General features: G+C 45.0%; 1 protein-coding gene and 1 long non-coding RNA gene across 2 annotated transcripts; both read right to left on the bottom strand.

Moving 5' to 3' along the window:
* Positions 1 to 242: 242 nt before the first annotated feature.
* Positions 243 to 1,917, bottom strand: LOC308088840. The gene is made up of 3 exons (XR_013933473.1): positions 1,803 to 1,917; positions 768 to 881; positions 243 to 300 (listed from the first exon to the last, which is right to left on the bottom strand). It is a non-coding gene; the product is annotated as an uncharacterized lncRNA (long non-coding RNA).
* Positions 1,918 to 13,544: 11,627 nt separating this feature from the next.
* LOC308088877 (XK-related protein 8-like) lies at positions 13,545 to 16,760 on the bottom strand (the record flags this gene model as incomplete). The annotated part of the gene is made up of 3 exons (XM_080433462.1): positions 16,397 to 16,760; positions 15,604 to 15,794; positions 13,545 to 14,254 (listed from the first exon to the last, which is right to left on the bottom strand). The coding sequence occupies exons 1-3, from the start codon at positions 16,699 to 16,701 to the stop codon at positions 13,545 to 13,547; spliced, it is 1,206 nt and encodes a 401-aa protein (XP_080289588.1). The 5' UTR covers positions 16,702 to 16,760.
* Between the last annotated feature and the right edge of the window lie 231 nt (positions 16,761 to 16,991).

Raw genomic sequence — 16,991 nt, 5'->3', positions numbered from 1 at the left:
CCACATTGTCATCAGTGTTGTCTGATACAACAAATCAGTTGATTATTGAATTTGATTATTAGATTCATTATTATAAGAAATTAAGCAGGAGACACATGATAATGTGAATTCATGGTACCGGGATGGTTTACCAGGCTAGTTGTTTCACTTCTTACACAAGCATGTTGTTTTGTGAATGTTTTCTGGTTTTATACACTTTTATACATTAAAAAAAGGTTAAGTAAAAAGAAAGAGGAAGTGAACCTGGGTGTGTGGGAGGAGTCTAAAGATTCTCATTGGTTGTCGGCACCAGAATACGACCTGATAGAAGAAGATGAGAGACAGTTAAAACAGACACACAAATAAATCATATAGGCTACTGTATTGTGTGTATTTCTCCATGAAATGCATAAATGTGAACACAATAACACAACAACACAACAACATTAGGGTTCAGTCATCAGAACTAATGTGATCATTTGACTCTTATTTAGGACCAAATGTAACACTGATGTATTAAAGCTAAATGTGACAACATAGAACACACTTTGACCTCTAACTAGGTTGTCTAAACTGGTCTAAACCGGTTAAGTTTCTAAACCAATAAAAACCAGTTTAGGTTGTGGCTTTACATGTTTGTTTGTTTGTTTGTTTGTTTGTTTGTTTGTCTGTGTGTTGCATTTCTGTGAGGGTTCCACATGTCATGTGATCCTCTGTTGATCTGACCTCATTTATTCCACTGGTAGTATAATAATGAATTAAACATGTTAATAAAACATGCTAATCACCTTGTTTCTTCCACTGGTAGTAGATGAATCCAGACAGGAACAAGACCAGACCCAGAACCAGACCTGATGCTCCCATGGCCACCTTGTTCTTCACTGACTCTGGCATGGAGTCATCTGACAATACAATTATCATATCATATCATATCATATCATATCATATCATATCATATCATATCATATCATATCATATCATTACAGTAGATTAAAACACCTTTTTCTTCACAGACTCTGACATGGAGTCATCTGACAATAAGCTACAAGTCTTCTCAGAAAGTATCTTGGGACAGAGTCATAGACTCAGTACTGTGAGGCAGTTTGTAAAAAAGAACATCAGCGCTTGTTCTGTCTTAGAAAACTGTCTTGTTTTCACATTGATAAAACCATGATGATTCTTTGATCTGTTCTTATCAAATTAATCTGTTTTTTAATCTGCTTTTATCAAATCAATCTGGTCTTTGATCTGCTTTTATCAAATCAATCTAATGTGTTTTTATCAAATCAATCTGGTCTTTAATGTGTTTTTATCAAATCAATCTGGTCTTTGATCTGCTTTTATCAAATCAATAGGCTCATAGCGCGGCACAGAGGGCAGCGATATGAGCTTGTAAATCTGCTATTTTTGAAAAATCTTGAACATTTGTGCAAATGTTAGAACGTTTTTTTTTTATGTTTTAAACAACATTATTATTATCTCAAGTATTTGCTTCTGGGGGGTCCCAGGAAAAACATATTTTGATGGGGATCAGCTGCCAAAAACATATAATTTGGGGGTCCTTGGCAAGAAAAGGTTTGAGCACCACTGATATAGCAACAATTTTTTTTTTCCCAAAAAAATTAAGAATACTGCATGTTGAGAGACATTTGACAGTTACAAATGTTCGCTTTAAAAAATATATATTCAAAGATTTGCACAAATGTTCATGATTTTTCAAAAATAGCGGATATACAAGCTCATAGTGCGGCACTCGGTGCAGTGCTATGAGCTTGTATATCTGCTATTTAGACAGTAGATTACACTAGATTACAGTAACTGACCCCAGTCCATCTTGATAGGCGCGGTCAGGCTGGGATGTTCCACCATGCAGGTGATCTTCTCTCCTGATCTGTAATACACACACACACACACACACACACACACACACACACACACACACACACACACACACACACACACACACACTGGTAGTACCAGTAGAGGTGTCTATTAGTTTAGAGGTCAAAGGTTCTTGACCTATCCACCAGGTCACCAGGATCACTTTAGGATAGAAGTCGTAGCTGCTGCACCTCAGCATGTGAGTGTGTTCACCACGACGAGGGGGAGTCTCTGACTTCATTATTATTATTATTATTACCCCAATAATAATAATAATAATAATAATACTATAGAACAGTGTTTATCAACCTTTTTTTGTGCCAAGGCACACCTGGCATAGCCAAAAGATCCCAGGGCACACCTATATATACGGTATATATATATATCTATATATATATAATTATATATATATATATATATACGGTATATATACATACACACACACTAGGGGTGTTTTTTCATTTCATGAAACGATACGATACGATATTGGGCACACAACTTCAATACGATTTCGATACGATACGCACTTTTTTATTATGAAAATATATGGGGGAGAAAAAAAGCAAATGCAAACAAATATTTCTGTTTTTGCATTATTCAGACATGCAAACTTGTAGCTTTTCAGCTTCCACTAGCCGTTTTGAATCCAAATAGGGCAATAGTGTGACACCTGACCCGAAAAAAAACAGCATGTTGTCACCCTTTTCACCTCGGGGCTGTTTCTATGCCTGATTATTATTATTGTAAAAAAAAAAAAAAAAAAAAATCTTTTTTCAAAATAAATTTTTTTCAAACCTTCTTCAAACGGCGCGGCACACCTCAGCAGTAGCCCCGGCCCAAAATTGGGACGTTTGCCAGGGTTGATAAACACTGCTATAGAAGACAAAAAGGACAAATTCAAAGACGGTGCAAAATTACAAATATATATACAAAGTTACAAATAAAAAAGATACAAATAATAGAGAAGAATCACATAAATGGCTTGACATCAAATTCTAGAACCATAGCATTGAGTGCATATATAAAAGGCCTCACGTTGGAGTAAGCGGTTATGATCACCACCACTAGGCCGTGGGCCGAGTGCCTCTATCTGCTTTAGTTTTTGAGTTGGTTGATCCTCATCAAGGAACTGGCTAATTTTTTAGTATTGTGTAGATTAATTGTTTAAGAACACATTATCAAATGTTTCCAACCTGAAAAGTTGCACCAGAATAATAAAACTTAGATATAATATCACTAACTAAACATTACTTATTTTCAAAAACCTGGCAACCCCATGTGAAGTATAAACCAATCAATGCTCGCCTACTGTATTGTGCAATTCAGTTGGCCAATCACGTTTTTCGTACCACTTGAAAAGCAGAACCAGAGCCATAAAGAGAGTTCTGACACTAGCGTCGACTCCCATTGTAAGAATGGAATGCGGAAGTGATCTGTCTATCCCAATGAGATAGTTCCAATGTTTGGAACTATAGCCCATAGGAGCCCGCTTTGCGGCAAGATCAAAGCGTGTCGTTACTCTCTTTTCTACACTCTGAGCAGAACCAGGAAATACAGCTCAGATGGAATCAAGAAAACAACAGAGGTAGAAGTAATATTTGTTTTGGGATGATTGTTGGACTTATTCGTATGAAAATGTATACAATGGATGTAGACAATAGAATGAGCCATGTTGATGACGGCACATTATGATATTAAGCATCAATATTATATCATTATAACGTTAGTGTTGTCAACAACAGGATGGTTTGCAGATGCAAATTTCGTTTTAACAACTGCTGCAAATACTTAAGATACTATTAAGCAGTGACCAATCAATATGTACCCCTTCATAAATATCTCGCAATCATAAATTGGCTCTGCTACACTATTTTGCCTCATTATTTTATTGATTCCCATCACGTATAATTTCTGTTAAGATCTCATCACTGTGCATCTGTTGTCAAAGTTGGTGTTTAGATTATAGTTACGGTTGGTGATTTGTTCTTTCTCTCTTGACAAGTTCTAAGCTAAAGTTACCAGTTGTTAATGTATTTAGTTGGGTTAAATTACATTTGTCTGTCAAGTAAGTGTGTGTGCACTCATGCTGCATTCGTTATTTTGTACTGTGTTTGTTATCTCTATCTTATGTTTTACCACGGTTCTCCGTTTACTACTCACTATGGGATATCAGCGCCCTCAGGCGATGAGACAGAGCAACACACACGCTCCCGGCGCCAATACTGATTGGCTAAGGGTATGTCACGAGTCCGGAAGGACCCGGGAGTATAAAGCTCCCCCGTGACGTAGGCTCTTCCTCTTTTCTCCACTCTGCAAGCGAATGCGCAGATATTCACACACAAAAAGCAAGAAAATTTCAACCTAACCCACCGCGGGAATACGGAGTATCTCCCCACGGGAAAACCTTGCTATAAGTTCTCTCCCGGAACTTATTTTATTATTTTATTTGTCTATCCTCTCAGTTTCTTCCTTTGTCTGGCATTTGAAAACGCCGGTTAGCGTTTTTCATTCATTTAGCGACTAGGCTACTAGTAGCAGCTAGGCTAAGGTGCTACTAGCCAAAGTTTAGGCCGCTGTGTTCCAGACCAGGATGGAACCACCGAGGACCTGCGGACGACCGAGGTGCGACCTCCTCGTCGCCGCAGACGACCCCCACAGTGTCTGCATTTACTGCTGTGGGGTCGCCCATGCCGTTGACGCCAAGGTACGCCAGGGCGAGAGGGACGAGTGCCCAGCGTGCTCGTTTTTCACCAGCCAGCAGCTCGACGCCCGGCTTGCCAGGGTAGAGACCCTGGTCGGCTGGGCCAGGAGCGATCCAGGCATGGCGTCCGTCACCACCAGCACAGGGACCCCAGGAGTGCCGCCCGAGAGGACACTCATGGGACCCCCACCGGTGCCGACGCCGAAGGAAAAGCGGCCAGCGGCGGAGACGCCGCCTTCCGTCGCTGCCGCTGTACACATGTCGCCGCCGCAGCTAACCAGCAGCGCCTCCACCTCCCCCCACCGACGCTACGACTGGGCTGCCTCGTTGGCCGATAGCGAGGAGGAGCTGGCCTTCGAGGAGCTGGAGGACGAGTTGGACCTCGCGTCATACCAGGAGGTCCAGGAGGTGTCCATGGCAAGCGCCGAGGGGGATGGCGGAAATCCCGACACCGTCGAAGTGGTCGTCGAAGAGGTCACCGAACCAGTAACAGCGGTATTCAAACGGGCTATCGCCAGGTGCGGGTTGGTGCAGCCCGTAGAGAGCCGCAACGCCACCGCTCTCGCAGCAGGCTTCCAGGGCTTGGAGGCTCCACCAACACGGGTGGTGGAGTCCAAGAAGCTCCCTGAAGCGATGGGGTTCCAGACGGCCTTGGTGAGCTCCTGGGGGGATCACCAAGACCCACAAAAGCTAGCTTTCCCCATCGACCTGATCTCCGCCAGGGAACTGGGGCTGATCGAAGTCCCTCCGATGGACCCTGTGTTGGCGGAAGGACTGGAGGACATGCAACCAGGTACGGTGGTGCTTGGGGGCGCCACACCGTCCTTTTATAACGAGGAAATGAGGAAATCCTCCGCGGCGTTGAAGAAGACCTACGCCGCGGCTGGACAGGTCGCAAAGACCCTCAACGCCGTTACCATCCTCCAGGGCTCCTCTGCCGTGCGACTAGCGGAGCTGAAGACGAAATGGGGCGATGACGCTAAGGAGCTGCATCGCCTTAACCAGCTCACCATTTCCTGCACCCAGCACGCCATCAACTGGACCGGCCGGGTGTTGGACGACTGCGCGACCATAGAGAGGGTGCGGTGGCTCGACCTCGCCACCTTCACAAGAGACGCGCAGAAAATAGACGCGAAGAAGAAGCTGCTGGCCCTTCCACTCAAAGCAAGTAATCTCTTCTGCGGTGCAGAGAAGTACTTAAAGGACTCCACGGAGTCGGCGAGGGCCCGGAAAGAGGCAGCGGCGGGTCTTTTGGCCCCGAAGCCTCCCCACCCAGGCAGACCCCGCCAGGAGAGGTCTGCCATACGGGGGAGACTCTCCTCATCTCGCCAACCCAGCGCCAGCGGCAGCTCCCGCAACTCCTCGGCCCGTCCATCCAGAATGGAAGGGCCCATGTCGCTGGGAGCCGGCGACGTCCGTCGCAAAGACCCCCGTTCCCCCCCTCCTTCTTCCCCCCGACCCACACGACGCGGCGGGAGAGGACGTGGTCGCGGGCAGCATGTTTGACATTTGCCCCCCGGTGTTACCGGTTGTTCGGCTGCCCCCCCCACATCCACACGGACGGAGTGGGGGGGGAGTAGCCCCCCTGGTCACCTCGGGAAAGAGACGTTGCCTTTTCATGGCCCCGACGGACTTGAAAAACAAAAGACAAAAAGTGACAATGTTACAGAGCCAGGCCTCTGCCGTATTGTGTTGTCAGAATGTTGTTTGCCAGGGTGTTTGTGTGCAAAATGTGGTTCCAATAAATGTTCTGAAATTTACAAAACCTCTCATCTTTTCACCCGTCTCAGAGCGGCGATGCGGAGGGACCCCCCTTGGGGGGGCCCCTCCATATCAATGCCCTCCACCCATAAGCCCACAGCGCTTGGACAGTCCCTTTGGAGACTGTCCAAGCGCTGCTGGGATGAATTTTGTGCATGCTATGAACAAGACAAAGGTATTAAATCCATTGCTAATTCCAAACGCCAATGTACAAGGGTCACGCCAAAATTTCCATTTCTACCATCCATCCAGCAGAGGGCGCCAGAGGCCCACTGTGGGAAGGAAGGTTTGCAAAATGGCGGCGCGGGTCGAGGGTCACCCCAATATTTACAGTCTGCCGTGCACCGAGTCACGCCAACCTCTGGAGGGCGACAGAGTGCCTCTTTCAGTAGAGGTGGCTCCGTCGCTTCCTTTAGTCAGGCCAAGGGCCCTAGACAAGATGGCGGCGGACCTTGTAGACAACGTGAGAATAGTGCGGAACACTTCCGCACTAGGTCACGTGATCTCTACACGCAGAACGTCAGGATCGACGCGACCTCCTTTGTCTCTAGCGAGCTCCACAGCTGTAGCTCCGCTGAACAGAGTTTTAGCGTCTCCGGTTCCCATGGTAACGGTTTCACGACCAGTGGAACTAGCGACGGCAGCATCCAGCGACAATCCTCTCGCTCAATGCTTGGATCAATGGAAACTTTGCAAGCCGTGCCCTTGGGTGCTGCGCACCGTTCGCAAGGGTTACAGACTGCAGTTTGCCAGGAAGCCGCCCATGACAGACAAGGTATTGTACACCCGAGCGTCGGGCCAAGCGGCCAAGACCTTGAGAGAGGAAGTAGCCTCCCTTCTGGACAAGGGCGCGATAGAGAAATTATCTCCGGATCAGAACCGTCTGGGGTTCTATTCGGAATATTTTCTGGTGAAAAAGAAAGGGGGGGGCGTAAGACCCATATTGAATCTGAAGGGACTCAACAGGTTCCTGCGGGTTTTTCATTTTCAAATGCTAACGACCGTGAAGTTATTACGCACGGTGCGTCAGGGCGACTGGTGGACGAGCATCGATTTGAAAGATGCTTACTTCCACATTCCAATTTACCCCCCGCACAGGAAGTTGCTGCGCTTCGGCTTCGAAGGGGAAGTGTACGAGTACATGGTTCTCCCTTTTGGTATGTCGTTGAGCCCACGGGTGTTTGTGAAGTGTACCAACGCGGCCATTGCTCCACTACGGAGCCGGGGAATCCGTCTGTCGACCTACATCGACGACTGGTTGATAGCCGCAGGCTCGGAGGAGGAGGTGGCGCGGCACACGGCCATGGCCATCTCCCATCTGACGTCACTGGGTTTCACAATCAACGTCAAGAAGAGCGTTTTGGTTCCGTCCCAGCGGGCCACCTTCTTGGGGATCTCGCTGGACTCGAACACGCTCAGGGCACGTCTATCCAAGGAGAGGATAGACAGCGTTTTAGCTTGTGTGAGATCTTTCCGCCCGGGGCGGGAAGTTACTTACAAACAATGCATGCAAGCAGTAGGTCTCATGGCCTCAGCCATTCACTTAATCCGCTTGGGCAGGCTCTACATGAGACCCGCTCAGAGGTGGCTGAGGGCCCTTCGGATCCCACCCACCTCAGGTCGTCGGCTTGTGATGGTGTCTCCATGGTGTGTGGAGGCACTCAGACCATGGTCACAAGCAGCCTTTCTGTCCCAGGGGGTCAGTATAGGAGCTGTGATTTCGTGGAAGGTCATCACCACGGACGCCAGTTTGGCTGGGTGGGGTGCCGTCCACGAGGGCAGGTGGACCAGGGGAATGTGGGATCCGACACTGCAGTCGGCTCACATCAACTACCTGGAACTGCTGGCGGTTTTCCTCGCTCTGAAACATTTCGAGGCACAGATCTTGGGTTGTCATGTCGCGGTCAGAACGGACAATACGACAACCATGTGTTTTATCAACAAGCAGGGAGGCTTGACCTCCCTGGTGTTGGATGGTCTAGCACGCGAGATGACGCTTTGGTGCGAGTCACGGCTCGCGTCCATACGGGCGTCTCATGTACCGGGCCTCCTGAACCACGGAGCGGACTTGCTGTCCAGGGGCGGTCTCCGGTACGGGGAATGGTCACTCCACCCGATAGTGGCGAAGGATATCTGGCACAGATTCGGTCGCCCCCAGGTCGATTTGTTTGCCTCCGAAGAGAACGCGAAGTGTTTTCGGTTCTTCTCAGTGAAGAAGGGGGACCGTTCCATGGGCGTGGACGCCTTGGCACACAGTTGGCCGAGCGAACTGCTTTATGCCTTCCCGCCAATGGAGTTGATCCTCCCCACCTTGGAGAGGGTCAGGCTCCAGGGGTTGTCGGTGTTGCTGGTGGCTCCAGCATGGGGCACGTGGAGGTCGGAGATAGCTCCGCTCCTTTACGATGCGCCTCTGGCCCTCCCTCCCAGGGCAGACCTGGTGAGGCAGGGAGGGAACGAGCTGTTCCACGAGCGCCCTCAGGACCTAGACCTATGGGTTTGGCCCGTGAGAGGGCGAATTTGACTTCATGTGGCCTCCCCCCTGACGTGGTGGCTACCATCCAGGGTGCGAGGGCTATGTCCACAAGGGAAGCTTACGAGGTCAGATGGAATATGTTCGCATCTTGGTGTCTGGAGCAGTCACCAGTGGTGGTGGCTGTCCAGGCCCCGGTGGGCAGCATTCTTACCTTTCTACAGGGAAGGCTAAGTCAAGGTTTATCCTTCTCGACAGTGAAAGTGTATTTGGCTGCCATTTCGGCTTGCCACCTAGGTTTCGACGATGGCAAGACGGTGGGTCAGCATAACTTCGTGCGCCGGTTTATGAACGGCGCCAGAAGAGCTAGACCAGTCAACAGGCCACTGTTCCCAGTCTGGGATTTGACGGTGGTGCTGGATGCACTGTGCCGTCACCCGTTCGAGCCTTTTGAGTCTATGGATCTGAAGGTCATTAGTCTCAAAACGGTCCTTTTGGTGGCCCTGTCTACGGCTAAACGGGTCAGTGACTTGCATGCGCTCTCGGTGAGCCCGGAGTGCATGAGTTTTCTGAACAACGACAGGAGGGTTTTGCTTAAACCGAACCTGGCGTTCGTTACAAAGACCGGGGTGGTGGCCCCGGATCCGGTTGAATTGGTCGCTTTTCATCCACCTCCCTTCGCTTCGGCGGAGGACAGGCGGTTACATTGCCTCTGCCCGGTGAGAGCTTTGAAGCTCTATTGCCAGAGGACGGCGGCCAATCGCTCATCGACACAACTCTTTGTCTCTTTTGGCGTGGGGGTTCAGAGGAAGGCGGTCACCAAAGCGACGCTTTCTAGATGGATCCGAGATGCCATTAAGCTGGCTTATGTGAGCAGTGGTGTCCCAGTCCCGGGGGGTCTGAGGGCCCACTCTACTAGAGGCATGGCTACGTCCTGGGCTCTCTACAAGGGAGCTTCGATCCAGGAGATTTGTGCGGCTGCAAATTGGTCGTCACCATCGACTTTTGCGGCCTTTTACAGTCTGGACGTGGCGGCGTCATCAGTGGCGCACGCTGTCCTGGGTGTGGCTGCTGCCTCCAGGTCAGTGGAGGATAGGGAGTAGGCTTGGGGCTTTCTCCTTATCTTCAACTTCCTCTTTAGGTTTCCTTGGGACCAGCAGGGCTGTGTCTTGGGGAATGAGGGCCCTGCTCCTCAGTTTTATGAGGCGGACTGTGTCTGCCTGTTAGAGAATAAGGCAGACTCTAGAGTCTGTCAGGGCCTACTCTTATTATCTATCCCGCACCCCAGCCCGGTGGGCTGGGGGGGCGCCCAGGGGTCATGAGGTCGTGGACCTATGGCCTGGGGTTCTTAGGTCACGTCCTGGGGGACGTGACCTGGGGCTGAGGGGCGTGCGGGGTTGTCGGGGTTGTGTGGCTCATTACCTCAAGGGGGGTTTATGAATCCCATAGTGAGTAGTAAACGGAGAACCGTGGTAAAACTAGAGGTTACGAATGTAACCCCGGTTTTAGTAGGTTCGGAGTTTACTACTCACCAGACACCCCTTTCTGTGCGCATTTGGCATGCAGAGAGGAGAATGTTAAGAGGAAGAGCCTACGTCACGGGGGAGCTTTATACTCCCGGGTCCTTCCGGACTCGTGACATACCCTTAGCCAATCAGTATTGGCGCCGGGAGCGTGTGTGTTGCTCTGTCTCATCGCCTGAGGGCGCTGATATCCCATAGTGAGTAGTAAACTCCGAACCTACTAAAACCGGGGTTACATTCGTAACCTCTAGTTTGTGTGCAATAACCACAAATGATGTTTGTGTGTTGCAGGCTGTATGGAGTGGCTCAATTGCAGAGGTGCAAGAGGTGACAAACAACTGGATCTGGGAAATTATTGTGACATGTTTGAAGAAGAGTGGATTGTGTGTCACGTTTGCAGTCTGAGAGATGGGTCGACATGATTATGAAGATCTATGTGTTAATGATTGTGTAGAAATTATAAAAATATATTCATAAGCTGATAGAAACTGCTCTCATTGACTTCAATGCATTCGAGTGAAATTCAGGTGCCAGTTTTCCTCACAGTGCGTCTATGACACATGCTATGTTATAGAACATCTGTCCTAGTTGTTATAGGGGAAGTTCAAGGCTGATCTGATCCACTCAAATGCAGAAAATGTACGTATATGTAAAGTAATGTAGCTGGGCCACAGACAAGGACCTCATGGCATGTCATCCATCAATGCCACAGTTTGCTGCTGCAATGTGATACTATGTAATATCTTTGAATAAATCACTCTAAAAAAGTAACTTTTTGTACTACCTCTACTGGTTACCATACCCTACTGAATATATGCTTTTTGATGCAGTTCAAGTACTTATTTTTTGTACAAATGTTGAGATGCAAAGTGTTCAGAATATATCCATGAAATTCATAATGTCGAATTCAAGGTTACTGGTAGTGCGTAGGTTTATTGAACCTCAGTGTAATAGACTGCATTTGATAGAAACCATTTATTTGGCTACCTTTTCCAGTCTTACATGCTCTTGAAATGTGCTCTTTATTGGTCAAGAGAATGTAAAAAAAATGCAATTTTAAACAGGCAAATATGCAGGGCTACTAAGAATCTCCATGGCAACCAGGAAGAAAACATTCTGCAAAACCATACTAATAGTTATTAATGAACTATTAGTAGCCTATGGTATAGCTGTTGCAAGTTCGTTAAAATATATATTCTATAATTTTTTAATGTATACATCTATAATTTTAGTCTTTTTGGACCAGAAGTTTCGGTTTTGCAGAATGTTTTCTTCCTGGTTGCCATGGAGATTCTTAGTAGCCCTGCATATTTGCCTGTTTAAAAGTGCATTTTTTACAATCGGTCTCTTTCATTCTGGTGCACGAATCGAAGCTGGAAACATTCCTTACAGTACTTATAAGAATTTTATATGACTACCCTGAAAAAAGAATGCAGTTCCTGAGTGGGGATCAATGAAAGTCAGAATTGGAGCACTCGGCCCACGGCCTACACGGGGGGGAAGTGATGCTATGTCCATTTTTTCTTTTTTTTTGCTACAACAGGGTTGTGCTCATCACCACATCTGATATTACTCCTGTGTTCACTGATTCGAGGGCTATACTAGTCTTACCTATGTAAGCTAGTCCACACAGGCATCTATTTAGCCAATGCCTTTTCATCTTATTGTAGACCGCTAATTAAAATAATGCAAAGAGAATAAGTCAATAGTTTAATATGTACAATTATGAAAAAAGTGTAATGCACATCAAACAATAATAAAAACATGATTTATGATTAACATACTGACGCTTGCACTTGACAATGTTTATATGGTAAAAATGGTTGAAATTTCAGTTCCTTAGTTTATTTATTTTTCTCAGTTCTCTGTCGCATGGAAATGTCAAGTCAAATGATTTGTGGTTTGTCCACAAATGTCTTTCCAAGTTCACTTTCTTCACCATCACTGTGCAGTTCTCGTTGATGAGACAAATTCTTAGAATTCTGATGACATCGCAGTTCCATGTATGGTACACAAATACATATGGCTGAGATTTCAGTTCCTTATTAATCTTTCTCAGTTCTCTGTCTGCTGGAAAGGTCTAGTCAAATGATTTGTGGTTTGTCAGAAAGTGCCTTTCCAAGTTCCCTTTCTTCACCATCACTGCATAGTTGTTGCAATTCATGTCTTTTGACTCATGACATCTGTTCCCAAACTCGCACGGGTGTCTTGTCTCATTAGATGTGGTTGAAAAATAGTAGTAGCTTAATGAACAGTTAACACATATGTACCATTGATATGCAGCCCGGGTCAATCCTGTGTTAATTCACACTGCCCCACTAATTTGTTGGGGTTCACATTCAAACCAGCACACCTGAACATGGTAGGACGGAGGACGATATGAATGCATGTTTTTGTCAGGGGTTTCAAATTGCTCCACAATGGACAAGCTAACTCGATTTCTGTTTGTTTGTCAAGGTACTGTACAGTTTCAAGAGTTGTGGTTTCCGTTAAGGTGAACAAGTATTCGATGTTGATGAGAAAGTCTTAGACCATGGTAGTATGATGTAATGTATGCTAGTGGAACAATGAAAAGAACAAGGCAGCTATTAACATTACTTCTATCTGTCTTGTCTTGCATCCTCACCTGATGCAATCATGTACGGGTACCAATACGACACATCTCCAGCAACATATCAATGAGCATGACTTCATCCGGACACTTTACGAGTCACCAAAATCATTCAAACAAATTATTTTAGGATAGATATGTACACATTTTAACCAAAATACAAAATGTGCCACGGACATGGACATGTCTTGCACGGACATGTTTGTCCGTGTACGGACATGTTGATGACCCCTGTCTACTACAGAATCAAGTCAGAACACACAGTTATTTGCAAGCTTGTTTTAAAAGCAACGGTTCAAAATGAAACAATGTAAGTGTTGCATTTTGAACCTATCCTCCTAATAGTTGGCTTTCCACTTGTAAATCTCTCCCATTGTTTATTTTCCAGCAAGATATTTTTTTAAGCCTGTTAAAATAACATGAGAAATATCCCCTAGCCTACAGCAGGTTAATAACAAAATAATAGGCAGTATTAGGCCTATGGACGAATATGACATCAAGGCATTTAATAGCAACTTAAGTAATACGTTGCTATTAATCCCCCCCACCGCCCGTCCCACATTGTCCCACACATGCGGTACTTCTGTCCCTCAAATTAACAGTTTGGATCTGGTCACCCTAGTTGTAGAAATTCTCTGCCAATTTCCTCATTCTTGTATTTGTCGTCATCCTAAGAAACTCCACTGTAACTTCTCCATCTGCGCATATAATTTGAGTTTGCTCCACAGTTTCTGACCCTCTCAAACTCTCTTTGAGCTCATGCTTAGCAAGCCTGGGATGAAAGAACTTATAATATATTCCTTTTAGAGAGAGACTAAAGACGTATACTGCAATTATGCTCAAACTTATTATGATAGCATAATAAGCTGGCAGTTTAAAATACAATTGTTCCTTGTAAATCTGCAAGCACCACAGACCACAAAGCAGCCCAAGATCAATTATTATGTAGATGTGGTAGAGAATAGACGTGTACCTCGTTTGCCCTTCCAGCACATTGAACCAACTGAAATACCAAATAAGGCTTACTGTGGCCCGGAAGAGCCACTCTCCACCAGGACTGTCCATGAAGCTGGTCTTTGATCGCCAGACGAAAAATAAAAAAATCATCCAAGAACATAGAAAGTGGGTGAAGATGTAACAGGGCAGTACAGAGGCAAAAAGGGCAATGGCAACAAGACGGGCACTGATGAGTAGCAGGTTCCAGACAAAGTAGATAAATGAGGAGCAAAGGTTTTGCTTATCCTTTTCAGTCAAGAAGGAGCGCAGAGAACGATGGTACATTGTGACACCACAGGCGATGGCTGATGCTGAACCGGTTGCCTTTAACACTGAGGAAGAGAGGTCATTATAGAGAAGTAATATTTGTCATAGTACCTTGTGTCATACCCTGTCACTCACTGAAAATAAAGCGTAATCAAAATCAAATCATACGAGGGGTGCAGTGCATTGCTGAAGGGCACATAGACAATGCACAGGAGGTGAACTGGCACCTCTCCTGGGACTGATTAAGACTCATTGTATACTTGACATTACTGCAGACCATTTTCCAAAACATACAGTAGTGTGGTTTGTTTGGTCTTGGAGGAAGCTAATAGTTGCCATTCATTTGAGTATGTATGAAAATTACAGGGGACTAGAAACTTGCTTGAGGTGTCTTACTGCTCTGTAATTATTTTTTCAAGATTGATTTACGAAATAAATTAAAATACGTATCTGTGACTTATTAACCATGCCGTTTTGTTTACTTGATTATTAGGTAACATTTAATTAATTTTGAGAAAATGTAAACAAACACATGACATCAACTGCAACCTCTAAAAATGAAGTGATTAATGACACAATGATCTATGTTGTTTATTAACAACTGTATACAGCCGAGTATACAGTAACATGTAGACTTGTGGGACCCTGATACATTTTCACATGACATGTTTTCTGGCATTACAAACTTTGAAGAAAACTGAACCAACAGTGAACATAGCAGATTTATCATTGCATCATACAATCTGACCACTATAATAAACTACCTTTCAGTGACATCTCTTCAAAGTATATTTTTTATATAGCACGTTTCATACATAAGGATAAGGATATAGGATAATCAAGTGACATCAAGTGCAGTACAATGTGCTTCACAGAATAGGTTTAAAAATAAAGATAAAAAAACCCGGAGGATAACGAAAAGAGGAAAAGAAAATATTTAGAATAAGACTAGGAAAATCTCTTGGAGAATATAATGTACGTTTGTATGCGTTTGTAGGCTATCGTTGAGTTTTTGGATTCCTAACATAGTCTCACTTTAAAGGTATACTAGGCAACTTAAGCCTAAATTTAAAACATATTTATATATATATATTTTATATATTTTTCTGAAATCCGTATTTTCCCTAGTATTTATGTTTTGACATCCGGGTATCCGGGACGTAAATGAAATGAAGTGCATGTGCGTCCGTGCGCGTCCGTGTGAACTGTTCGAGTGAAACCGAATGGAACCGAGTGCAGCCGACAAAAATGGAACGGCAACCATTGTCTTCTGTGCAGTGTTTTTGCTTTCGGTTTTAAAACTTTAAAACGCTCTCAAACTTATTTTTTGAGGCACGGAATTTACTTTTAAGATATCGTTTTTCTTTTTTTGATCTCTGAAGTTGCCTATAACCCCTTTAAAGCATGTACCTACTTGTTAAAAGGTCCAAATGACCTCTCTGGAAAATGATAGTGAGCATGAGGGCAAGCTGTGGAGCACTCTCAGAAAAGGTCTCTATGAGTCGCAGCATGCTGAGATCATGGGTCAGAAACACTGCAATACCCTCAGGGTCACGCTTCTTTGTCCTAAAGCTGTGTATGTTGAATTCCATTACACAAGCATACCTAAAGAATGAAATTTGTAAGAATTAATCTGATGTTTCACTTTGCTTCAGCACCACCAGAATAGCAAGGATTACAAAAACTGATGAAACATGGCATATGAGAGTATATAATCTTCACAAGATATTTTCTGTGAATATTAACCTAATGTAGCAGGCAACACAAATGTTATTAACTTAGGGTTGGGTAATGAGGATTAAGTCAGATTGTAGAATACACAGCACGTCTGAAGTTTGTGCCAGTAATGTTTTTTACGGGTAGTTCTAATTTGATTTTACCAGCTGTAAATACAGAAAAATGCTAAATGTGTTTATATGAATATAGAATGTTTGTGTTTGTGGAACTGCCATGCCATTTGTATTGAGTAAAAGACTACAATCTGACCCAACCCTATTTCCTGTAAATGGACTGAGGAATGTCAGGGACCCGTGGGAAAAGACTTGGTTGTACATTTTAATCACTTTTTGTCCACTACATCAGCAGTATATCCATCATAGCATACCCAATTTCCAGCATACATTGTGAAAACAAAGTATCATAAATGGAAATACAGCTGATGGCAATTTCAACATACTAAATTCTTTAGTAAATAAAGTTTGCACAACCTGAGGTATACTCCCATCTGAAACACGTGTAGAGCCAGGAGAGATGAACGGTTGAGGCAGCTCTCTACTACACTACAAGAGTTTGGTTTTAAGGGGTCATGATACCACAGCCAGCTGAACATCTGTGCAAGGGCTGAGGAGCCGAGCAAAAACAGTAGCAGGAGCCCCAGGCAAATATAGTCCCCTTCTTGGTAGAAAGACACAACTGCCACTATATCTAGTACTATATCAAACAAAAAGCACAGCGGACCTATAAACGTAAAAACAAAATCCACCAAAGAGTACTTAAAGGTGTCATCCTCCATAGTGTCCACAGATCAAACTTTCAACTACTGTATCTGCTGCTGGCAGCTGTGTGCGTGGGCCTTCTTCTCCCTCATATCCTGGCAAGTGCAAACTGAAAGTAAGCAAATAGCCTAAGTTCAGGTTTAAACACACCCCTCCATTCCCATGAACCCGCCCACTATAACATGAGTTCTTAAAGGCACTTTGTTGTAGCTCAAACACCTATAAAACACCTATTGAGTTGATGTCAGGTGTGAAATGTACCTGTGTAATGCTCCATCTTTATACTATATACGCAAGTCAAACAAAG

The sequence above is a fragment of the Gymnoscopelus braueri genome (assembly GCF_963280865.1).
Source record: "Gymnoscopelus braueri genome assembly, chromosome: 7".
Classification (NCBI taxonomy): Eukaryota; Metazoa; Chordata; class Actinopteri; order Myctophiformes; family Myctophidae; genus Gymnoscopelus; species Gymnoscopelus braueri.
Note: the sequence above shows the minus strand (reverse complement) of the source record. Positions and strands in the feature narration are given on the sequence as shown.